The sequence below is a fragment of the Staurois parvus genome, unplaced genomic scaffold, assembly GCF_062004578.1.
Source record: "Staurois parvus isolate SC_StPar_1 unplaced genomic scaffold, SC_StPar_1.0 ptg000920l, whole genome shotgun sequence".
Taxonomy (NCBI): Eukaryota; Metazoa; Chordata; class Amphibia; order Anura; family Ranidae; genus Staurois; species Staurois parvus.
Genome location: NW_028318716.1, coordinates 48,322 through 73,554, shown reverse-complemented (window position 1 = coordinate 73,554; position 25,233 = coordinate 48,322). Strand labels below are relative to the sequence as shown.

The 25,233-nt window shown below is 48.7% G+C and overlaps 1 protein-coding gene across 7 annotated transcripts in view; it reads right to left on the bottom strand.

Moving 5' to 3' along the window:
* The window catches only part of QRICH1 (glutamine rich 1), a 78,971-nt gene extending 60,312 nt beyond the window's left edge, over positions 1–18,659 (bottom strand). For 2 of the 7 annotated variants that reach the window (XM_089656597.1, XM_089656599.1), the window contains exons 1-2: positions 18,412–18,659; positions 1,073–1,391 (exon numbers count right to left, since the gene is read on the bottom strand). In XM_089656597.1, coding sequence (XP_089512723.1) covers positions 1,073–1,375 — 303 coding nt within the window. In that variant the 5' untranslated portion in view covers positions 1,376–1,391; positions 18,412–18,659. The remainder of the gene's footprint in view (positions 1–1,072; positions 1,392–18,411) is intronic. The other 5 variants (XM_089656598.1, XM_089656600.1, XM_089656601.1 and 2 more) reach the window with 3 other exon arrangements.
* Between the last annotated feature and the right edge of the window lie 6,574 nt (positions 18,660–25,233).

The window sequence follows — 25,233 nt, the reverse complement described above, 5'->3', positions numbered from 1 at the left end:
CTATGCTTACCTAGATCTCGCTTCGATTGTCTAGATCCCCTGCCAGCTTATTGTTCCAACGCTCCCATCTACCAGCTTCTTCGAAGCCGAATTGCGAATGCACAGATGTCAGGTCAATAAGCCAGTGGAGGGATGTAAACAATGCCTTGGGCATCAGAGCAAGATCCAGGCAAGTACAGCGATTTGGGGATGGAGGTGAATAATGCTGGAATCTGGATTGTTCCTTAAAGCAACTTTGTTGCCAAAATAAAAATGTGAAATTAAGTCGCTGCTGCAAAGAGGACTCTGAATAATTGCTTCTTCCACTCTGCTCATGATGCTACCAATCCCTGCTGTACTGAAGAACCGTCAGATTCCAACACTTCTAGAAGTGTCGATTTCCTGGTCCCCCACTGCACTCTTTGGTTCCTCCCACCCACCCTCTACGAGACACTGATGAAGGGGTTGGGAGATAACCACTATGCCGCAAAGGGACCATAAAAGAGATACTTCAGGAAGGGACGGATTCCAAAAGGTTCTTCATCCTTCTCCACTTCAGATCCCATTCACACTTGAGCGACTAGTCCTGCGACTTTGGGGTCCAAAGTCACGTGACAAGTTGCACCCCATGTTTCCCAATGGGTACCATTCATTTCTGTGCAACTTCAAGTTGCAGCGACTTGAAAGTAGTTCCTGCACTACTTGGCCTGACTTTCATGCGACTTGAGGATCAAAGATTTCAATGTAAACCCTCCAAAGTTTCATGAAAGTTGCAACTGGATGATATAGGTGCGACTTTTTACAGCAGAAACAATCATCCTTGGTCAAAGCCAAAGTCGCATTCGCCCAAAAGTCGCAATGAAAAGTGCACGAGTGTGAATGGAGCCTCACAGAAACATCAACTGCATGATAACTAGCTCTAGATAGAATATATACATTTATTTTTTAAATGATCTATTTCATAGGACCCAGTGCTCCATGACCAATCTAGACAAACATTTGTTCGGAACAATTTTCAGTATTGCCACATTGAAATCAGTTGCACTAACAATGTCTGTGAATAGAAGAAATGGAAAGCAAAGCTGGCAATCACCTGCACCTGCTGGGGCTGTACTTGGATTTGCTCGGGCTGGGTCTGCTGTTGGACACTCGTAGTGACGGGACAAGCCAGTTCCAGCAGCGATCCTGCCGCCTCCGTGCTGTCTGTGTAAATGCAGTTGGCTCCCTGCTGATACACCATGGTGCTCGTCGGAGGCTGATGAAATTCCTGCAGAGCATCCGGCCCTTTTGCAGCCAGGGAGTCCAGGAACTCTTTCATCCTGTGTTGCGGGACCGTCCGGGCCTTCATGCGGACATATTCTTCAAATGAAATGATGTTTTCCAAGGAATTATTCATAGCTCACAGTTAGGTCCTGAAGCCGAGGGGGGAAAATAGTCAACAATTAGCAGACATCCAATGAAACATTTGTTACAAGGTCTGAATAAAATGCAAAGGCACGTTACTATTCTAGTACTGAAACTGTTGTTACTACTAGCAGCCAACACAAGTATTTCTGTCGTACTGATCGGAAGCACGTGTCCCCTGGTGCCGAAGGGGTTTTCCCATTTGCTCACCCTGCTGTAGATTGGACCCCCTTTGCTCATCCTCCTAAACAGCAGATCCAAGGCTGCCACTGTTTTCCAATGCATTACCAAGGCTGCTCTTTATCAATGCAGTCTGCACTAGAAATCACTAGGCATCTGATGTGGACTATGATGGCAACCAACTCTACTGATGATGATTGAAAGCCTGTGACCTGCCCGCCTGTGACCTGCCCGCCTGTGACCTGCCCGCCTGTGACCTGCCCGCCCATACTTGTAAAATGGCTGACTGGCGCGTTTCTAAACAGGATGGTCAATCAGCAGCCTCTGGCTCTGTCGATAGATATTTTTTCATTCTACCTCTGTTCGCATAGGATTCCTCCAAGTGCTCCAGTTTTCACAGTTACATTAGCGTGGTTCTAAAGTCTAAATGCTTTTTACCTTAAGGAAAAAACAAAACAAAAACCAAAACAAAAAAAAAAAAAACAAAAATAAAACAAACAATAAAACAAACAAAAATAAAAAAAACAAAAAAAAAAACAAAAAAAAAAAAAAACAAAAATAAGAAAAACAAAAACAAAAAAACAAAAATAAAAAAAACAAAAAAAAAACAAAAAACAAAAAAAAACACCCTCCTCCCTATACACTTACCTGACTCCCAGCGCTGTTCCATCTGCAGCCCCGCTCTCTTCACTCCCTCTTCTCACAGGAGACACAGGCAGCAATGAGAGCCATAGGCTCCTGCTGCTGTCAGTCAATTCCTGTGAGGAGAAAACGGAGGAAGGGGGGTGGGCTTCAGGGGTGAGCCGGGCCATGTGGGCCTATAGACACACAAAACCGTCTTGACAGCATGCCCCCACACATGCCCCCTTAGGGCACAGCTGTCTGAAGGGGCACTTGTAGAACGGAGAGCAGCGGTGGGAGACTCCAGAAGGAGGTAAGGAACTGCTCTGTGCAATACCATTGCACAGAGCATGTAAATACAACAAAATGCTATTTTCAAATACAAAAAAAAAAATCCTTTACAATCACTGTAAGAGTTCATGCACACTGCTGCTCCTAAACTGAGGTTTTGGCATTTTTTTGCCCCTGAATGCCCCTCAGTAAAAGCCTATGCGTCCATGCGCACACGGGTGATTTACTAAAGGCAAATAGTCTGTGCACTGCAAGTGCATTTTCTCTAGATCTGAAGGGAAGCTCTGAAATGAAGGGAAGCTCTGCTGATTTGTATCATCCAATCATGTGCAAGCAAAAATGCTGTTTTTTTTTTTTTTTATTTTCCTTGCATATGATTGGATATTCTTTGCAAAGTGAAGCTTTATCTCACTTACAAAGCCAAAATCAACCCCATAGGCTTTTAGGGGAGGAGGTTCACATCTGTGCGGGTGGTGCTGCTGGGGATCCGCATGAAAATCCGTGCAGCTGCACCACCCGCACAGAGAATTGTGGACCCGCGGGTGGGTGACATTAGTTCTGATGGCACGCCGCCCACACTGGAAAACGCAACCGTACTGAGAACCGAGGTTCCTGTGCAGGCTGCGTTTTCCAAAGAAGTGCAGGGACTGCTTTCCCTGCTTGACATGGGCATGGGAGTACATTCAAATGAATGGGCTCTCGTGCCCGTTGCAAAACGCGGCCCGCACAGGTGTGAACCGGGGTTAGGAAAAGCGGGGTTTAGAGGCGGTAAAAGCTCCTTCTGCATTCAGGAGAGATTTCGGGCATAAAAATGGCAAACATGCATAAACCCTAGGCGCGTTTAGCACTTCAGCATTTATTCAAATCAATGGTCAGAATAAATTAAAATTCTGGCCAATGAAATTAATAAATGCCCAAACATCAAACGCTACAAAACTCGCCTAAACTGGTTTGACAAAAAAAAAAAAACACAACACAACTTAGGCGAGTGTTTAACGCCGATTTTCGCCTGTCAGTAGAAACAGTGTTTGCAATAAACCAGTGTGCACGAGGCCTAATTGTTGGAATCAAAGCCTCAGGGTTAACATAAATGCATGAAAATCGTTCCATAAACACAAAACGACTTTCCCGCCCGTGTTAGCAAATACACATACAGTGCCAGATAACAACAAAATGCTTCCAGGTACAGAAAATGTCAGGTGTACCGGGTGTGATTGTTTCTCCTGAAATGGAAACATAAAATTTACATAAACTATATTATAAAAATATTTTTAAAAAGGATGTAGAACGATGGAGGAAAATAAAAAATAAAAATAAAATAAAAACCCCCAAACATTCGAGCTTCACAAAATGTTTTTCCTCCTAGCATCAGCCTGCTATGAGGATCACTTACAATTCACATAGTACCCTTATGCCCCGTACACGGGATGAGGATATCAGATGAATGGTTGTCCACTGCTTTTTTGTAGTGGTGCACCAAAATGAAAATTCTGGTGCCGAAACCGAAAATTCAGGATGAACTTGGCCGAATAAAATAAAAACTGGGTGGGGATTTTGCACGTTCGCAATATAAAAAAAAAAAAATAAACTAAACAAAAACTTGGCCACAAAACTATTAGGCTCCATGCACACTAGCATTTTTTATTTTTTAAGCTCAAAAAACGCTGAAAACCGCTGTTTTTAAGTAGTGTTTAGGAGATTAGCGTTTTATGTGCGTTTTTACAGTACATGTAGAAAGCAGTTAGGATTGTTTAGTGGGTTTTTTTTCCCCACTCGGAAAAACGCCCACCCAAAAAACTCTACGAAAACAAATTTTTTTTTTTCTGCTCCTACAAGCCGAAGCGCAAAAAAAATGCTGAAAGCCTAAAGTAGTGTGCATGGACACATAGAAGAACACTAGCTTCTAGGAGCAGAAAAAAACTGGGTGGGGACTATGCACGTTTGCAATATATAAAAAAAAAAAAAAACAAAAAAAAAAAAACACAACAAAAACACTTGGCCACAAAACTATTAGGCTCCATGCACACTAGCATATTTTTTTTTAAGCTCAAAAACCGCTGAATAAAAAACGCTGGTAATAGTGTTTTTTAGTAGCATTTAGAAGATTAGTGTTTTATGTGCGTTTTTACAGTACATGTAAAAAAAAAAGGCTAGAAAGAAGCGGTTAGAAGCGTTTAGTGGGGGTTTTTTCACTCGGAAAAAACACCCACCCAAAAAAACTCTACGAAAAAATTTTTTTTTTTCCTGCTCCTAGATGCCAAAGCTCAAAAAAATGCTGAAAGCCTAAAGTAGTGTGCATGGACACATAGAATAATACTAGCTTCTAAGAGCAGAAACAAACTGGGTGGGGATTATGCACGTTTGTGATATAAAAAAGCACACACAAAAAAAAAAACAAAAAAACAAAACAACAAAAACACAAACACTTGGCCACAAAACTATCAGGCTCCATGCACACTAGCATATTTTTTTTTTAAGCTCAAAAAACGCTGAATAAAAAATGCTGGTAATAGTGGTTTTTAGTAGCATTTAGATTAGCGTTATATGCGTTTTTACAGTACATGTAAAAAAAAAAAAAAAAAGGCTAGAAAGTGGTTAGAAGCGTTTAGTGGGGTTTTTTGCACTCGGAAAAAACGCCCACCCCAAAAAAACTCTACGAAAACAAATTTTTTTTTTCTGCTCCTACACGCCGAAGCTCAAAAAAAATGCTGAAAGCCTAAAGTAGTGTGCATGGACACATAGAAGAACACTAGCTTCTAGGAGCAGAAAAAAACTGCGTGGGGATTATGCACGTTTGTGATATAAAAAAAACACACAAAAAAAAACAAAAAACAAAACACAAACACTTGGCCACAAAACTATCAGGCTCCATGCACACTAGTATATTTTTTTTTAAGCTCAAAAAACACTGAATAAAAAATGCTGGTAATAGTATTTTTTAGTAGCGTTTAGGAGATTAGCGTTTATGTGTTTTTACAGTACATGTAAAAATGTAAAAAAACAAAAAAAAAACAAAAAAAAACCTAGAATGAAGCGGTTAGGAGCGTTTAGCAGCGTTTTTTTTTTTTCTCTCGGGAAAAAGGCCCCCCCAAAAAAATGCTGAATAAACAAACACTGGTAATAGTGTTTTTCCGTAGCGTTTAGGAGATTAGCGTTTTATGTGTGTTTTTACAGTAAATTTAAAAATGTAAAAAAAAAAAACTAGAATGAAGCGGTTAGGAGCGTTTAGCAGGGTTTTTTTTTTCTTCTCGGGAAAAAAAAAAGCCCCCCCCCCCCCCCCAAATAAAAAAAAAACTCCAAAAAAACTAATTTTTTTTTCTGTGCAGATTGCAATCTTCTAAGCAGATTGCTATATAATAGTTACCCATCTACAGAAGTACAATGAACCCTTTGAGGTTACCAGAGGGTCACTTTTAGGATGTAAACAAAAGAAAAAAAAATCAATCTATATAAATCATTCCCATAAGGCCCCAGATTTAGCATCTTGATTTTAGCATTTTGTAAAAGGAAACAATGAAGTGCTGCACTGACTGTGATATAAACATACCGGGGGAGGTAGGAACCTCATTTCATACCCAGGAGTGACCTGGAGACATAGTGGCCTCCTGCTGAACTCCGGGCTCATTGCTCGCCCTCCCCTCCTCGTCTCTGTCAGGGAATTCCCTTCCTACAAAAGGAGCTGGGGCTGCAGGAGCGAGCCTGCGTGACATACGGGGACTTTGCTACTACAATGGAGGCTCGTGCACAAAGCCACTCACTGGAGGAGAGAGAAAGATGATCCAGGAACATGTGCACACAGCCGAGTGTTACGCAGCACGGCACATCCTTGTTACATGGAACATATGCAGCCCCAGTACACAGAAACAACAACTCCCATTAGAATAGTAGATGGAAGCAGTAGAATTCCTCAATGTGGGAAGGTCCATTGTGTACGGCTACTAAACATGAAAGGAATCCTTTTATTATTTATTTTAGGTACTTATATAGCGCCATCAATCTACGCAGCGCTTTACATATATATTGTACATTCACATCAGTCCCTAACCCTCAAGGGGCGTACAATCTAAGGTCCCTAACCCTCAAGGGGCATACAATCTAAGGTCCCTAACCCTCAAGGGGCATACAATCTAAGGTCCCTAACCCTCAAGGGGCGTACAATCTAAGGTCCCTAACCCTCAAGGGGCGTACAATCTAAGGTCCCTAACCCTCAAGGGGCGTACAATCTAAGGTCCCTAACCCTCAAGGGGTGTACAATCTAAGGTCCCTAACCCTCAAGGGGTGTACAATCTAAGGTCCCTAACCCTCAAGGGGCGTACAATCTAAGGTCCCTAACCCTCAAGGGGTGTACAATCTAAGGTCCCTAACCCTCAAGGGGTGTACAATCTAAGGTCCCTAACCCTCAAGGGGTGTACAATCTAAGGTCCCTAACCCTCAAGGGGCGTACAATCGAAGGTCCCTAACCCTCAAGGGGCGTACAATCGAAGGTCCCTAACACTCAAGGGGCGTACAATCGAAGGTCCCTAACTCACATTCATACATACACATACTAGGGACAGGAGCCAATTCACCTACCAGCATGTCTTTGGAGTGTGGGAGGAAACCGGAGTACCCGGAAGAAACCCACACAGGCACAGGGAGAACATGCGAACTCCAGGCAGGTGATGCCGTTGTTGGGATTCGAACCAATGACCCGAATACTGCCAGGTGGAAGTGCTAACCATTTAGCCACTGTGCTGCCCTTTTCTAGTACTACCAATGGCCACTTGCAGATTGATCTTCCAGTAACCATGAATGTGTTAATGCGATTGGCCATGCAGTGATGTGGGATTGCTGACAGGTCTGCCAGACAGTAGGTGGCAGCATGCAATGAGCAGCAGGAAGGCCGCCTGGAGGTTTCCAGGACCAGCATACCATCATGCTGCCGCTGTTCTTAACCCCTTCATGCCGGTGCCTCCCGGCCCCTTAAGGGTTCCAGAAGCTGGGACGGGGTTTAGGGTCATGTGACCACCGTGACGCGCCATCACATGATCGGGAAAGGTCCCGATCAAAAGAGATCAGAACCTTTCCATGAGTACCGGACATGTGTGCTGGGAGCATGCAGGGCACGCGCTCTCGGCACATATGTCCTTTTTTAACAGAACGCAAACGTGCGGCCGCTCAGTGTCTAGGACCAGACGCCGGGAGGCCGCACATTTGTGAAGAGGTTAAAGTGGTTGTAAAGGCTGAAGGTTTTTTCACCTTCATGCATACTATGCATGAAGGTAAAAAAAAATCTGTGTGCAGCAGTGCCCCCAGCCCCTTCAATACTTACCTGAGCACCATCGCGATCCAGCGATGTGCACAACAGCCTCGGCTATCCTGAGTCTTGGCCTCCTCATTGGCTGAGAGAGCAAGCGGGAGCCATTGGCTCTTGTTGCTGTCAATCACAGCCAGTCAGCCAATGAGAGAAGGGGGTGGGGCCAAGCCACAGCTTCATGTGTGAATGGACACACGGAGCACTGGGTGCCCCCATAGCAAGCGGCTTGCTGTGGGGGCACTCGACAGACAGGAGGAATCAGGAGAGCCTGCGGGGGACCAGAGAAGAGGAGGATCCGGGCTGCTCTGTGCAAAAGCACTGCACATAGCAGATAAATATAGCATGTCTTATTTTACAAAAAACTTTTAGAATCACATTAAACTGGAGCTCCACCCAAAAGGGGAAGTTCCGCTTTAAGCCTCTCTCCTGCGCTCCCCATTAAGGATTGGTACCTTTGGAGGGCGGGTACACGAATTTGATAGGTACCCACTCCCACTTCCGTGCAATTGCCTAGGTGATTGGAAGCGGAAGTTGTCCTCCCTCCCTGTAGTCTTCTGGGACACGTGACTGGCCCCGTAGTCTTCTGGGACCTTTCACAAAGCGCAGCGCTTCTCACGCATGCGCAGTGGGCACCGGGCTGTGAAGCCGCACGCTGTCACAGCCAGGTGCCCACACTGAAGATGGCAGCACCAGGGAGAGAAGACAGCCGGTGAAACCACCAGCCGTGGTGAGGACACCGAGGGACAGGTAAGTGGCTGTATTGTAACAATCAGCAGCTACAGTTTTTGTAGCTACTGACTTTTTTTTTTCAGGTGGAACTCGGCTTTAAGTATGAGGTGTATGCCAGTCAGATGTTTGTAACTCGGGGATGCCTGTACACACATCTCCATGCAGAACGGATCACGAAGGCCTTTGCGTACATTGGGCGCTTAGCCCTGATGCAGGAGAACCCGGTGTTTTGGGCTGGAAGGATGGCACTGGAGCACCATTTAGCTGCAGTAGCTTTCAGTCTGCCATCATTTTCCAGGCTGGTGACAGCACGGCTGGGCGGTGCACCTGTGATTTCTGCACCTAACCCCCAGGATCACATACAATGGGGCTAAACGCAGAGCGTGTGTGAGGCCTTGAAGAGGAACTCCACTTTTCTAGAGAAAAGAACACAAAAAAAAGCCTGAAATCTGACTTGCGGGGGGGATGCCTGAAATCTGACTTAATGAGGAGACATGTGAAATCTGACTTGCGGGGGGTGGTTGCAATGCCTGAAATCTGACCGGGGGGGGGGATGCCTGAAATCTGACTTGCGGGGGGGATGCCTGAAATCTAACTTAATGAGGAGACATGCGAAATCTGACTTGCGGGGGGTGGTTGCAATGCCTGAAATCTGACCGGGGGGGATGGTTGAAATCTGACTTGCGGGGGGATGCCTGAAATCTGACTTGCGGGGGGGGGGGGGGGGGGGGAATGCCTGAAACCTGACTTGCGGGTGGGGATGCCTGCAATCTGACTTGCGCGGGGGGTGGCTGAAATCTGACTTGGGGGGGGGGGGGGGGTTGGGGGAGATGCCTGCAATCTCACTTGCGGGGGGGGGGCGGGATGCCTGCAATCTCACTTGCGGGGGGGTTGGATGCCTGAAAGCTGACGACTTGCGCGGGGGGGATGCCTGAAAGCTGACCACTTGCGCGGGGGGGGATGCCTGAAAGCTGACCACTTGCGCGGGGGGGGATGCCTGAAAGCTGACCACTTGCGCGGGGGGGGATGCCTGAAAGCTGACCACTTGCGCGGGGGGGGGGGGGGGGTTGGATGCCTGAAAGCTGACGACTTGCGCGGGGGGGATGCCTGAAAGCTGACCACTTGCGCGGGGGGGGATGCCTGAAAGCTGACCACTTGCGCGGGGGGGGATGCCTGAAAGCTGACCACTTGCGCGGGGGGGGGATGCCTGAAAGCTGACCACTTGCGCGGGGGGGGGATGCCTGAAAGCTGACCACTTGCGCGGGGGGGATGCCTGAAAGCTGACGACTTGCGCGGGGGGGATGCCTGAAAGCTGACCACTTGCGCGGGGGGGATGCCTGAAAGCTGACCACTTGCGCGGGGGGGATGCCTGAAAGCTGACCACTTGCGCGGGGGGGATGCCTGAAAGCTGACCACTTGCGCGGGGGGGGATGCCTGAAAGCTGACCACTTGCGCGGGGGGGGATGCCTGAAAGCTGACCACTTGCGCGGGGGGGGGGGGGGGTTGGATGCCTGAAAGCTGACGACTTGCGCGGGGGGGATGCCTGAAAGCTGACCACTTGCGCGGGGGGGGATGCCTGAAAGCTGACCACTTGCGCGGGGGGGGGATGCCTGAAAGCTGACCACTTGCGCGGGGGGGGGGGGGGATGCCTGAAAGCTGACCACTTGCGCGGGGGGGGGGGGGGATGCCTGAAAGCTGACGACTTGCGCGGGGGGGATGCCTGAAAGCTGACCACTTGCGCGGGGGGGATGCCTGAAAGCTGACCACTTGCGCGGGGGGGATGCCTGAAAGCTGACCACTTGCGCGGGGGGGATGCCTGAAAGCTGACCACTTGCGCGGGGGGGATGCCTGAAAGCTGACCACTTGCGCGGGGGGGATGCCTGAAAGCTGACCACTTGCGCGGGGGGGATGCCTGAAAGCTGACCACTTGCGCGGGGGGGGATGCCTGAAAGCTGACCACTTGCGCGGGGGGGGATGCCTGAAAGCTGACCACTTGCGCGGGGGGGGATGCCTGAAAGCTGACCACTTGCGCGGGGGGGGATGCCTGAAAGCTGACCACTTGCGCGGGGGGGGGGGGGGGGGGGGATGCCTGAAAGCTGACGACTTGCGCGGGGGGGATGCCTGAAAGCTGACCACTTGCGCGGGGGGGGATGCCTGAAAGCTGACCACTTGCGCGGGGGGGGATGCCTGAAAGCTGACCACTTGCGCGGGGGGGATGCCTGAAAGCTGACTTGCAGGAGGGGTTGGGGTGCCTGAAATCTGTCTTGCGGGGGGGGGGGGGGGATGCCTGAAAGCTGACGACTTGCGCGGGGGGGATGCCTGAAAGCTGACCACTTGCGCGGGGGGGGGGGGGGATGCCTGAAAGCTGACGACTTGCGCGGGGGGGGGGGGATGCCTGAAAGCTGACGACTTGCGCGGGGGGGGGGGGGATGCCTGAAAGCTGACGACTTGCGCGGGGGGGGGGGGGGATGCCTGAAAGCTGACGACTTGCGCGGGGGGGGGGGGATGCCTGAAAGCTGACGACTTGCGCGGGGGGGGGGGGATGCCTGAAAGCTGACGACTTGCACGGGGGGGGGATGCCTGAAAGCTGACGACTTGCGCGGGGGGGGGGGGATGCCTGAAAGCTGACGACTTGCGCGGGGGGGATGCCTGAAAGCTGACGACTTGCGCGGGGGATGCCTGAAAGCTGACTTGCAGGAGGGGTTGGGGTGCCTGAAATCTGTCTTGCGGGGGGGGGGGGGTACATGAAATCTGACTTGCGGGGGAATGCCTGAAATCTGACTTGCGGAGCGGGGGTATGCCTGAAATCTGACAGTGTGTTACCTGCCTGCCTGTATGAGCACACAGATACACTGACAGGTCTGCAGGAGTCCTGCATGGCACCCACAAATCTGCTGTTTGCAGGTGCAATGCTTTGTAGGATCCAAGTAAATGCACAATTTTTAATTGCAAAAAAATATTCATTTATAATTTTTTTTTTAAAAAAAGGTAAACCTATTCTTTAACCATTTGCCCGCCAGAGGATTTACCCCCCTTCCCGACAAGGCCATTTTTTGCATACGGCGCTGCTTTAACTGAAAATTGCACGGTCATGCAACGCTGCACCCAAATGAAATGTTTGTCCTTTTTTCCCACAAATAAGAGCTTTCTTTCAGTGGTATTTGATCACCTGTATGTTTTTATTTTTTGGCCAAAAAAAGACCAACAATTTTGAAGAAAAAAAAAAACTATATTTTTTACTTTTTGCTATAAAACATCCAGTAAAATTTTTTTTTTTTAAAAAAAAAATCAAATTTCTTCATAAATTTAGGCCAAAATGTATTCCGCTTCGTTGTCTTTGCTAAAAAAAAAATCCCAATATATGTAAATTTATTGGTTTACGTAAAAATTATAAAGTCTGCAAATGGCGGTATATATACTGCAATTGTTATTTGTTTTATACTAGTAATGGCGGCGATTAACAACTTATAGTGGGACTGCGGCGGGCATTCTGACACTGGGGGGGAACTGACTTGGTGTCATTGACATCCCCAGTGACACCAATACAGTGATCAGTGCTAATAAAAAGCACTGACACTGCAATAATTGCACCGGGTAAGAAGGGGTTAACATCTGGGGCAATCAAAGGGTTAACTGTGTGCCGTTTTACATTATGTGCTGTTTTACTGTGTGTGTTTTACTTGAGAAATATGCTGCTGTGTATTTCTCTGCTGTGTAGAGAAATACACAGCAGCATGTTGTTGCTGGCAGGAGACCTGTGTTGTCCCTCCCATCAGTGTCACTCAATGATCACCAGGTGCCAGCAGAGAATCGCAGGCCGGGACCTGGTGATTGACATGCCTAGCCGCCAATGGCTTCGCAGGTAGGGCGGCGCGCCCCCCTACCCGGAAATGCAAATCACATGTACCGTATTTTCCGGCGTATAAGACGACATTTTAACCCCTGGAAATCGTCTACAAAGTCGGGGGTCGTCTTATACGCCGGGTGCTGTGCTGAAACCTTACCGTACTTCCGGGTTGACGCTACTGCGCATGTTTTCGGCAGCAGTAGACGATCGCAGATCACCATAGCTCGCAGAACTGCAAGAGACGTCGGATGCAGCAGTGCTCGATTGAGCTTGACTGAAACTGTGATATGCAGAGAAGGGATACACAGTGATTCTGCGCATGTCACAGTTTCAGTCACGATCAATCGAGCACTGAACGGCTGCATCCGACGTCTCATGCAGTTCTGCGAGGAATGGTGATCAGTGATCGTCTACTGCTGCCCTAGACATGTGCAGAAGTGTCAGCTCGGAAGTACCGGTATGGTACTGCTGCATCCGACCTTGTCCCCTTAACTGCTATGAGATACGGTAATTATTAATATTATAATGTCTGTGGCAGTTCTGTGCAATTTATGGTATCTTGGAGACAGGCAGGGCTGGGCAGGCAGGGAGAGCTGACCCACCCAATCCAAGCAGGCTTTGTATGCAGTGTGCACAGTGTGCACAGAAAATACTGGTACATTGCTTGCCGTGATTGGTTGGAAGAGGGGGGGTAGTCTTATACGGCGAGTATAGCCCAAACCCTATATTTTAACAGGAAAAGTAGAGGGGTCGTCTTATACGCCCAGTCGTCTTATACGCCGGAAAATACGGTATATACATGACTTTGCGCAGCCCTGCCACCCTGTAGCAGTATTCCTGCTATAGGGCAGAGGGAAACTGGTTAATGCATTACCTGCATTCAGCATTGATTTTTTTAAGCAGGAGTACAAAAAACATTAGGGGAGTGAGAACCTTTCCAAAACTGCTAGTTTCATCTTTCAAACTGCTTCCTATAGAAACCAATCAGAAGGGATGATGAACACAAAGATATATAGGATCTCTCTCATATACACATACCTATCCTATTTGTAGCACCATCACATATCTGCAGTCCTGACCCTTTTAGTTTTTAACCCCTCAAGCTGCTCGGGTGGTACCGCACTACTTTGACTACAATTTCCTGGGTCAGCTCCTGATCTTCCATATGCCCCCCCCATAGACCCCCACTCACACAGAGGTGTCATATCTGGACGATACTAATACCCGTGTCCTCAGCCTGACCTCTAGCATGGATATGGTGCTGTGGATGCTAGGAGTTGTCATTCTGTCGCTCACATCCACAACACAGGCCTGTGCAAAACAGCAATGAGAATCCACCCAACAGCACATCTGTTCTGGACGTACTGCTGACAATCAGAACATGACATTGTGCCGAGTGTAATCTGCATCTATTTACTTAGACAGCATTTTTCTTCAGAATGACAATTAGGGCATATCCACGTCCCATGCATGGTCACCCCATTTTTTTTAGCATTTTTGTGCTGCCCTGCATATCCCCATTCTAACCAAAACCATGAAACGGTGTTCCTTAAAAGAGCAAATCTGAAACATGCCAACAGGATCTTTACTTTTCCAGGTGAGACACTTCAAAGGACAATGATCCTTAAAGTGGAGTTCCAACTGGAAACAAAAAATAAAAGTCAGCAGCTACAAAAAAAAGTAAGCACTGTGGTAGCTCATTGATTCTTCCTGTCAGTATCGGCTTGCTCGTACCTCGTACACTGGCAGGTCTGCAGGAGCCCTGCATGGCGCCAGAAATCTGCTGATCATTGGTGCAATGCCTTCCAGGCTCCTACAACAAAAAATAATAAAAAAGGCAAAAAAAAACATGCAAAGAAAAAAGTGCATTTTTTTTGTTAAAAGGTGAACTTATCCTTTAACACACGGGAGGAGATTTAATAAAACACAAGCATGGCAGCCCAGCTTCTCACACTAAGCTTTGGCAGTAAGGCCTCATGAACACCGGGCGTTTTTGCAGCCACTTTAACTCCCGGTTCACATATATGCGGTCGCGTGGGCCGCGTTTTGCGCTGGCACGAGAGCTCATTCATTTGAATGGACGTCCGTGACATGCAAAGAAGAAGTCCCTGCACTTCTGAAGACACGGGACCTCGGTTCCCAGTACGGTTGCGTTTTCCAGTGCGGGCGGCGTGCCATTAGAAGTAATGGCACCCGCCCGCGGGTCTGCATTCCTCTGTGCGGGTGGTGCAAGGATTTTCATGCGGATCCGCAGCGGCACCACCCACACAGATGTGAACCTAGCCTTAGAGATGTCAGGATTTTTTCTTTTTTTTACATTGCTTACAAACGCCCCTCCATGTTATCCTATGTTGCCATAGACCAGGGGTGGGCAAACTGTGGCCCTCCAGCTGTTGTGGAACTACAATTCCCATCATGCCTCTGCAAGTCATGATGCAACTGTCAGCTTTTCAATGCCTCATGGAACATGTAGTTCCATGACAGCTGGAGGGCCACAGTTGCCCACCCCTACCATAGACTATTAGAAGCCTTTAGTAGGGGTAGCATTTACCAGCAGGAAAAAAAAAACCCAGGGACAGCGCTCCGCAAACGCCAGACCAACGCTTGCCAAACGCTATAGGGGAGTTTGGCAAGAGTTGGAAAAAAGTGTAAACGAGCCCTTAGCTTGCTGCCTGTTTATGCCTTCCTGTCCTAGTGACAACCCCCTCCCCCCCCCCCATTTGTTGCACTGATATCATGAGAAGGAAGTGAAAGTGTTCCTAATGGGATCACAGAGCTAAAGCTGGCCATACACCTGTAGATTTTCGGACGAGAATGTTTGTACGTAAATTCTTTGCCCATTCGGTGAACAAACGAATGTCGTTTGAAAATCGTCTTTTGCTTTTAACATTCAAGTTTAAAACAAATGTCATTTTTGAACGATAACCACATCCACTGGCCGAAAACTCGTTTGATCGAGAAAAGTTTTCTTTCCTGCCCCTTCGAATTTTCCCGTCACTGCTGTCGAAAAGAAACATCGATTTGACCCCACGAACGATTATTATTATTATTATGCAGGATTTATATATTATACAGGATTTATATATAATATTATTATTATACAGGATTTATATAATATTATTATTATACAGGATTTATATATATTATTATACAGGATTTATATATTATTATTATTATACAGGATTTATATATTATTATACAGGATTTATATAATATTATTATTATACAGGATTTATATAATATTATTATACAGGATTTATATAATATTATTATTATACAGGATTTATATATATTATTATTATACAGGATTTATATATTATTATTATACAGGATTTATATATTATTATTATACAGGATTTATATATTATTATTATTATTATACAGGATTTATATGGCGCCAACAGTTTGCTCAGCGCTTTACAAAACAACAGGAGACAATACAGCAACAATACAGTTCAATACAAGAGGGATAGGAGGGCCCTGATCCTTGGAGCTTACAATCTAAGAGGGATTAGAAAATCAAACGAATATTCTTGACCGAAAATCTATAGGTGTATGGCCAGATAAGGGCTTATGTGGACTGTTTATACCGGTCTCTGAAACACAAACATAAACCCGCACATTCCGCATTGACCTCAATGGTGCAGTGTGGATAACAGCCCCGAGGCTCTCACCTCAATAGGACAAAGCGAATCCTTCTGAGATGCGTTCCTATTACAGGAGAAGTATACGGACAGCACAAGGCAGTCTTTGATAACACCGTTTACATGAGCCTTTAATATGGATAGAAGTGAGCTTTAGGCCTCATTCACACGGGTGTACTGATCCGTACAGCCATGCACAGGGCCATCCTGGGGCGCACAGGTGTCCGGTGAATCTAGGAGCGCCGCTCATGCAGAGCGGACATAGCCTGCCCTACTCTATGGGAGCTCCGATGTAAACCATCTCACAGTGGCTAAATGGTTAGGACTTCCCCCTGGCAGTACTCGGGTCGTCGGTTCAAATCCCAACCTTAGCACCACCTGCCTGGAGTTTGCATGTTCTCTCTGTGCCTGCGTGGGTTTCCTCCGGGTACTCCGGTTTCCTCCCACACTCCAAAGACATGCTGGTAGGTGAATTGGCTCCTGTCTAAATTGTCCCTAGTATGTGTATGTATGAATGTGAGTTAGGGACCTTAGATTGTACGCCCCTTGAGGGTTAGGGACCTTAGATTGTACGCCCCTTGAGGGTTAGGGACCTTAGATTGTACGCCCCTTGAGGGTTAGGGACCTTAGATTGTACGCCCCTTGAGGGTTAGGGACTGATGTGAATGTACAATATATATGTAAAGTGCTGCGTAAATTGATGGCGCTATATAAGTACCTGAAATAAATAAAAATAAATAATTTCTGTCTGTTTCGCTATCTGCATGAATCATTTCTGAAAAGGTTTTACTGACATCAAAAAAAAAAGTGACAGAGGAGGGGGCTCCAGCACACAGCCTGTGATTGACATCCTCAGCTTTGTTCCTGTGTGCTGTGTGAAGGGTGGTGTGTCTGTTCTCTCCAATCAGGTTTCAGCTTTCCTCACAGAGCATAAATTCAGCTCCCCACCCCCATTTTCTGAAAGCTCAGACAAGCTGTATAAAGTTTGCACATTGAATGGCTGTAAAGAAGAGAAGGCTGCGGATAAAAAGGCACAGTGGCTAAATGGTTAGCACTTCCACCTGGCAGTACTCGGGTCATTGGTTCGCAATCCCAACCACAGCACCACCTGCCTGGAGCTTGCATATTCTCCCTGTGCCTGCGTGGGTTTCCTCCAGGTACTCCGGTTTCCTCCCACACTCCAAAGAAATGCTGGTAGGTGAATTGGCTCCTGTCTAAATTGTCCCTAGTATGTGTATGTATGAATGTGAGTTAGGGACCTTAGATTGTACACCCCTTGAGGGTTAGGGACCTTAGATTGTACACCCCTTGAGGGTTAGGGACCTTAGATTGTACGCCCCTTGAGGGTTAGGGACTGATGTGAATGTACAATATATATGTAAAGTACTGAGTAAATTGATGGCGATATACAAGTACCTGCAATAAATAATGCGTCAGTGTCCCACAGAAAGGTCCCGATCTCTCTTTGTGATCGGAACCTTTCCAATCATGTGACTGCCGTGACAGCCAATCACGGCGGTCACATGACCATGAACCCCACCCCCGTAATCAGAAACCCCCCCAAAGGGCCCTGGAGGCGCCGGCCTGAAGGGGTGAATACCGTTTTAGGCAAATCAAAATGGAGATCTGGATTATTTTGTTTTTCTTCCTGTGTCAGCTTTAGGCCGGCCATACACTATACAACCTGATTGTACAATCAGCCGTGTCATAGGAGGAGAAGCCGTAACAATACCGTCACGCAGCATCAAATCCCACCCTTACACTTCAATGTTGAAGAAATCTGTACAATCAGATTGGATGGCCACTTATAAGGTGATGGCCTTAGATCTGCTATCAATTGAAGCCCCACCCCCCATAAAGTCACATGACTCCCCGCCTCCCCCCCCCTGTGCTAGTGAATGAGCCTCCACGTCTCTCCGCCTCCTCTTCCAGTGCGCGCCCCCGCCGGCTCAGTCTTTTTCAGCGTGTGGCCCCGCCCTCCTCCACCGCTGGAGAAGCCGCGCGCGCTCCCTGGGCTCCCCAGAACCTCCGCGGGCGCTGACGTGACCCCGCCCCGCTCTCTGACCAGATGTGTGAGAAATAAGAATAATAAGAGATCCCTGGTCGGGAACGGAGAATTTGGAGGGCGGGGACGCGGAGAGCCAGCCGCGCGGGCACGCGCCTGGTGTGACGTGTCGCGAGCCGGCGACTCCCGCGCTTTTTTTTCCTCTCTTCCCCCTTCTCTCGCTCAGAACCCGGTGCGCGTTCTCGCGCCACGGTGACGCGCCTAAAGGCAGTGACAGGCAAGTGTCGGGAGCGCGCGCGGTGTGGAGAATACACAAGAGGGGGGGGGGGGGAATCCCGGTGCCTTCTTCCCCCACCCGGGGTGGAGGGTGCGGGGACGGCGGGGGGCCTTGGCTGCTCCCGCCCGGGTCACTCACCTCCCCGCCCGCTCGTTGTCCGGAGGCAGCTGCGTCTCTTCCCCCTCCGCCGGTCCCGCTTCTCTCCTCCGCGACCACCGCCGCCTCCACCTCACGCCCGGCGGCCCCGGCTCAGCTCCCCGCTCCTTCTCCCGTCCTGGCGGCTCCCCGGGCTCGGATCGTTCTCCTCTCTCGGGTAGATTATTTTCGCCTCACAGCTCCCTGGGCGCCATCTTACATTCACAGCCCGTCAGCCAATCGCGGCCCCGGCGCTCGGCCTCGCGAGATCTCAGAGGGGAAGTCTCGCGAGAAGACGGGGCGGCCCCTGGGCCCACTTAAAGGGGACGCGCCGCCCTGGAGAGCCAAGCTGGAAGGTGGGGGGTCATCCTCGGCTTCAGGACACGGGGGGAGAGTAGGAAGGGGGATCCGAACCTTACCGACCTCACTGTGGTCTCCCGTCATAGAGACATGGGGGGAGGGGTGCTGACTTATCCTGGTGAAAACGACCATTGCCTGGCTGTCATAGTCACCACCAGGCTTCATCAGTGTCAGAACGGTGTTGGCTGTAATGCTGATCCTTAGGCTTCAAGAATGTCAATAACAAGTCACTGGTTTCAGTGTTGTCTGTCATGCCAAGCCTCAGGCTTCAAGGACAAGAGTCATTAGTTTACACATTGGCTGTCATACCAATCCTCAGGCTTTAACAATATCAACGACGAGAATAGTTGGTTTACACATTGCCTGCCTGTCATACTGAATCTCAGGCTTCCACGACAGCAAAGATGAGTCGTTCATGTGCACATTGCCTCCCTTTCATACCGATCCTCAGGATTCAACAGTACCAATAATAAGTCATTGGTTTAAATGTTTGCTGTCATGCTGATCCGCAGGCTTCAACAATAGCAAAGACGAGTCAGTTTACACATTGCCTGGTTGTCATAATGATTCTCAGGCTTCAAGAATGTCAATAAGAAGTCATTGGTTTTAGTGTTGTCTGACTGTCATACTGATCCTCAGGCTTCTACGACAGCAAAGACTTTGTGTACACATTGCCTGGCTGTCATGCCGATCCTCATGTTTCAAACGTCAATAAAAAGTTGGTTGTCATGCTGATCCTCAGGTTTCCTGAATTTCAATAAAAAGTGTTGGCAAGTCAGTTTACACATTACATGGCGGTCATACTGATCCTCAGGCTTCTATGTCTAAAGATGAGTCATTCGTTTACACATTGCCTGGCTGTCATGCGGATTCCCCGGCTTCAAGAATGTCAATAAAAAGTCACTAGTGTCTGTGTTGGCTGGCATACTGATCCTCAGGCTTTATGACAGCAAATACGAGAGTCAGTTTACACACTGCCTGGCGGTCATGCTGATCCTCATGCTTCAGACCTTTTTTCATGCTTTTTTTTTAATGCAAAACTCATACAGCCGCCCGATCACCTGGCGTGTTCCACCCAACGACCCAGCTCCTGCCTGCGCCTCTCGGCTGACCAGATTTATGTTTTTTTTTATTGTGTTTGCATGTTTTGGTGCATTTGTAGCGTGTTTTGGTGCACTTGTAGCGTGTTTTGGTGCACTTGTAGTGTGTTTTGTGCATTTGTAGTGTGTTTTGGTGCATTTGTAGCGTGTTTTGTGCATTTATAGCGTGTTTTGTGCATTTGTAGCGTGTTTTGGTGCATTTGTAGCGTGTTTTGTGCATTTATAGCGTGTTTTGTGCATTTGTAGCGTGTTTTGGTGCATTTGTAGCGTGTTTTGGTGCATTTGTAGCGTGTTTGGTGCATTTGTAGCGTGTTTTGTGCATTTGTAGTGTGTTTTGTGCATTTGTAGCGTGTTTTGTACATTTGTAGCGTGTTTTGGTGCATTTGTAGCGTGTTTGGTGCATTTGTAGCGTGTTTTGTGCATTTGTAGCGTGTTTTGTGCATTTGTAGCGTGTTTTGGTGCATTTGTAGCGTGTTTTGGTGCATTTGTAGCGTGTTTTGTGCATTTGTAGCGTGTTTTGTGCATTTGTAGCGTGTTTTGCCACGTGTAAGACTGTGGGCTCTTTGCACTTTGCGGTTTGCCAAATCTGAGTGCAGCGGGTTTATTACTGATGTATAATGCAGCCCACTGATCACAATGTACCTGAACACACAGACACCTCCACATACGCTGCGTCATGCAGAGAAGTCTGCTGTCCTGGTCAGGATTCGGAGCAAATACACACGTGAGCATGACTGCTAACGGATCTCACATAGGAATGTGTTGTACATGTGAAAGCGTACACGTGCAAACATGTGCATCAATACACGCAAACATGTGCATCAAGACACGCAAATATACACCGTTTGGGCAAGGACACCGGGGCCACATGATCCCCTATTGCCCGAGGGCACCATGAGTTGTCAGACCGCCCCTGCAGGATGCTCAGCTGCTCTGGGCATTGTGTGTGTGTGTGGGGGGGGGCACCATGGACAGATTGGGGAGGGGATTTGTGTTGGGAGGGAGGATTGGGGGGGGGGGAGGCAGCAGGGGGTAAGAGTTGTTCTAGGAGGGGAAATTTGGTGAGTGGCGATTTGGGGGGATTTGTGTTGGAAGGGGGATGGGGATTTGTGCTAGGTGAGGGGATTTAGGGGGAATATGAGATGGGGGCATATGGGGAGAGAAAGGATTTGAGCTGGGGGGGATGGGGGGAGCAGAGATTTGTGCGGGGAGGGGGGATTTCAGCAGGGGGGGGTTGGGTAGATTTGTACTGGGAAGGGGATTTTAGCGGGGGGGGGTAGATTTGTACTGGGAGAAGGATTTCAGCTGGCGGTAGATTTGTACGGGGAGGGGGATTTTAGTGGGGGGGATAGATTTGTACTGGGAGGGGGATTTCAGTGGGGGGGGTAGATTTGTACCGGGAGGGGGATTTCAGCGGGGGTAGATTTGTACCGGGAGGGGGATTTCAGCGGGGGGGGGCAAATTTGTACCGGGAGGGGGATTTCAGCGGGGGTAAATTGTACTGGGAGGGGGATTTCAGCAGGGGGGGGCATCGCAATTTGGCCTGTTGGCCCTGGGCTGTAGATGACCATCTGCACTGCTCATTACATCTGACAGAAGTCATCCTTTTAGCTGCTCTGGATGACAACTGCACTTCTGCAGCGCCCTCACTTCTGTTGCCCTCACTTCTGCAGCGCCCTCACTTGTCACCCTCACTTCTGTCGCCCTCACTTGTCGCCCTCACTTCTGCAGCGCCCTTACTTGTCGCCCTCACTTCTGTCGCCCTCACTTCTGCAGCGCCCTCACTTGTCGCCCTCACTTCTGCAGCGCCCTCACTTGTCGCCCTCACTTCTGCAGCGCCCTTACTTGTCGCCCTCACTTCTGCAGCGCCCTCACTTGTCGCCCTCACTTCTGCAGCGCCCTCACTTGTCGCCCTCACTTCTGCAGCGCCCTCACTTGTCGCCCTCACTTGTCGCCCTCACTTCTGCAGCGCCCTCACTTGTCGCCCTCATGCGTTCCTAGAGGTGCTAAATAAAGGACAGCGCTACGGCACAGGAGAGGATCACAAGAGCCAAGTTGTTGTCTGGAGCAGGGAAGCCGTTTCATTATTTTCCAGGAACTTACAAATAAAACCTGATTGGTTGCTCAGGGAAAACTCTCCACCCCCCCCCCCCCCCAGCTGATTAATAAAGGCCGGAGTATAAGTGGAGTCTTTCCTTAGTGAGATGAGGCGGGATTGGTCCGGTTCTGTACATGGACCATGGGAGGACGTGATTGTAGAGTGCGGGGGGTGATGGCAATACGAGGCCTAATGTAGGATGACTCATCATAGCATTTCCATACATCAGGCCTACATCTGCTGGTGAGGATCGATCGGCATCTTTCTCTGCAGTTCGGACGAACATCTCCAGCCTGGCCCCTTATAACACACATACATTCTATGGTATCTTCGGCCCTCCCCTGAGCTGCGGGAAATGCTCACCCATGTTTACCTGAAAGAGAGGAAGTTGCACTTCAAAGACTGGTTCCCCCCGCTCCCCATTAAGGATTGGCACCTTTGGGGAGCGGGCACCCGAATTTGACAGGTACCCACTCCCACTGCGATCGCCTAGGCCAGGGGTAGGCAACCTGCGGCTCTCTAGCTGTTGTGGAACTACATTTCCCATGAGGCATTGCAAAGATTACAAAACTGACAGTTACAGCTATGACTTGCAGAGGCATGATGGAACTTGTAGTCCTGCGGCTCTCAGGTTGCCTAGGCCATTGGAAATGGAAGTTGTCCCCCTCCCTCCCCGTAGTCTCCTGGGACACGCAACAGGTCCCAGGAGACTACAGGGCCATTCACAAAGCGCAGCGCTACTTGCGCATGCGCAGTGGGCACCCGGCTGTGAAGCCGCAAGCTGTCGCAGGCGGGTGCCCACACTGAAGATGGCGGCATTGGGAACACTGGTTGGCTGGTAAAATGGGCTGCGGGGGAGAACCCCACGGGATCAAGGGACAGGTGAGCGGCTGTTTTTGTATTCAATGCCAGAGGCAGCAGATAGAGAACAGGACTATGGGCGTGAAACAAAGGATGATCAGAGACTGCAGGCGCACCGGAGGAGGTGGTCAGAGACTGCAGGCGTGCCGGAGGAGGTGGTCAGAGACTACAGGCGCGTCAGAGGAGGTGGTCAGAGACTGCATGCGTGCCGGAGGAGGTGGTCAGAGACTGCAGGCACGTCGGAGGAGGTGGTCAGAGACTACAGGCACGTCGGAAAAGGTGGTCAGAGACTGCAGGCGCACCGGAGGAGGTGGTCAGAGACTACAGGCACGTCGGAGGAGGTGGTCAGAGACTACAGGCGTGCCGGAGGAGGTGGTCAGAGACTACAGGCGCGTCGGAGGAGGTGGTCAGAGACTGCATGCGTGCTGGAGGAGGTGGTCAGAGACTGCAGGCACGTCGGAGGAGGTGGTCAGAGACTGCAGGCGCGCCGGAGGAGGTGGTCAGAGACTGCAGGCATGCAAGACAGAATGGTCAGACACTGCAGACACACCAAAGTAGATGCTCATCAGACTATGTTCTTGCTCCTAGAAATAGTCAGAGAGTGCAGACCTACAAGGAGTCAGAGACTAGGTGATTGTCCTAAGCACTGATCAGAGACTGTGGACACAGGAAAGGAGATGCTCATAGACTATGTTCTTGCCATTAGAGATAAAGAGTGCAGTCAGAGAGTTCAGACATACAAGGAGTCAGAGACTATGTGCTTGTCATAAGCACTGGCCAGAGACTGTAGACACAGGAAAGGAGATGTTCATAGACTATGTTCTTGCCACAAGAGATGGTCAGAGAGTGCAGACATACAACAAGGAGTCATAGACTATGTGCTTGCCACAAGCAATGGTCAGAGAGTGCAGACATACAACAAGAAATGGTCATACACCATGTGCTTGCCTCAAGAGATGGGAAATGGTCATAGACTACTACCTGCTTGCTACAAGAGATGGTCAGAGACTGTGGACACACGAGAGGAGATGGTTACAGACTATGTTCTTGCCACTAGAGATAGAGAGTGCTTGCCAAATGCGATGGTCGGAGAGTTCAGACATACAACAAGAAGTCAGACTATGTGCTTGTCACAAGAGATGGTCAGAGTCTGTGGATACACAAAAGAAAATGGTCATAGACTATGTTGTTACCAGAAGAGATGGTCAGGGAGTGCACACATACAACAGGAAATGGTCAGGCACTATGTGTTTTTCAGACAAACAACAAGGAGTCATAGACTATGTTCTTGCCACAAGAGATGGTCAGAGAGTGCAGACATACAACAAGGAGTCATAGACTATGTGTTTGCCACAAGAGATGGTCAGAGAGTGCACACAGGCAACAGGAAATGTCATACCTGCCTGCCACAAGAGATGGTCGGAGACTGTGGACACACAAAAGGAGATGGTCAGAGACTCTGTTCTTGCCACGTGATATAGAGGGTGCAGACATACAAGGCGTCAGACTACATGCTTTCCACAACAGATGATCAGAGAGTGAAGACATTTTGCAGAAGATGCTCAACAACTGTGAACCTATATGAATGATTGGAGACTGGGGACACAGTGCAGGAGACTGCTAAAGATCACACAGGGCAACAAGAAAACAATGGTTAGAGTCTGCAGGGGCCCCAAGGGACACACAAAAAATGCCAAGGGACACACAAAAAATGCCAAGGCCCCCCCCACCGCTTGGGCACCACAGAAATGAAAAATGACACATAATCAATCTGATACAACTCTACTTAATCATAGGACATCTATAACTGAGCGGGGTTATAAAATGCTTTCTTATCAAAACAAATACAAAATGAGTTATTATTTCTAAAAACAAAAAAACAAAAAAAAAAACTAAATCTAAAAAACAAATAAAAGAACTTTGTAAGAAAAAAACAAAAACCAAAAAAAACAAAATCGAAAAAAAAAATAAAAGAACTTTGTAAAAGAAAAAAAAAGTTACAAAGTTCTTAAATCCTTTCTCTGTCCAGCTGTTTCCGGTGTGATTCCCCTGCTGGGTTAAAATGTTGCAGAATGTTTTCCTCTCTGGGAAATGTATCCGTCCAGCAGGTAGAGATCAATGGAGGGGTGACGTCCATGTACATGTAGGACCCCGGTGTGCGGTGACTGCAGTGGGACTGCCCTGCTCTGTGCCCGGATCCTGGACTGCCCTGCTCTGTGCGGTGCCCGGATCCTGGACTGCCCTGCTCTGTGCGGTGCCCGGATCCTGGACTACCCTGCTCTGTGCGGTGCCCGGATCCTGGACTACCCCGCTCCGTGCGGTGCCCGGATCCTGGGCTCCCTGTAGGGACAGGGCAGCTTTAACACATCCATGTGCCGCTCTATAACCTCCCACTCTGCAACAGCA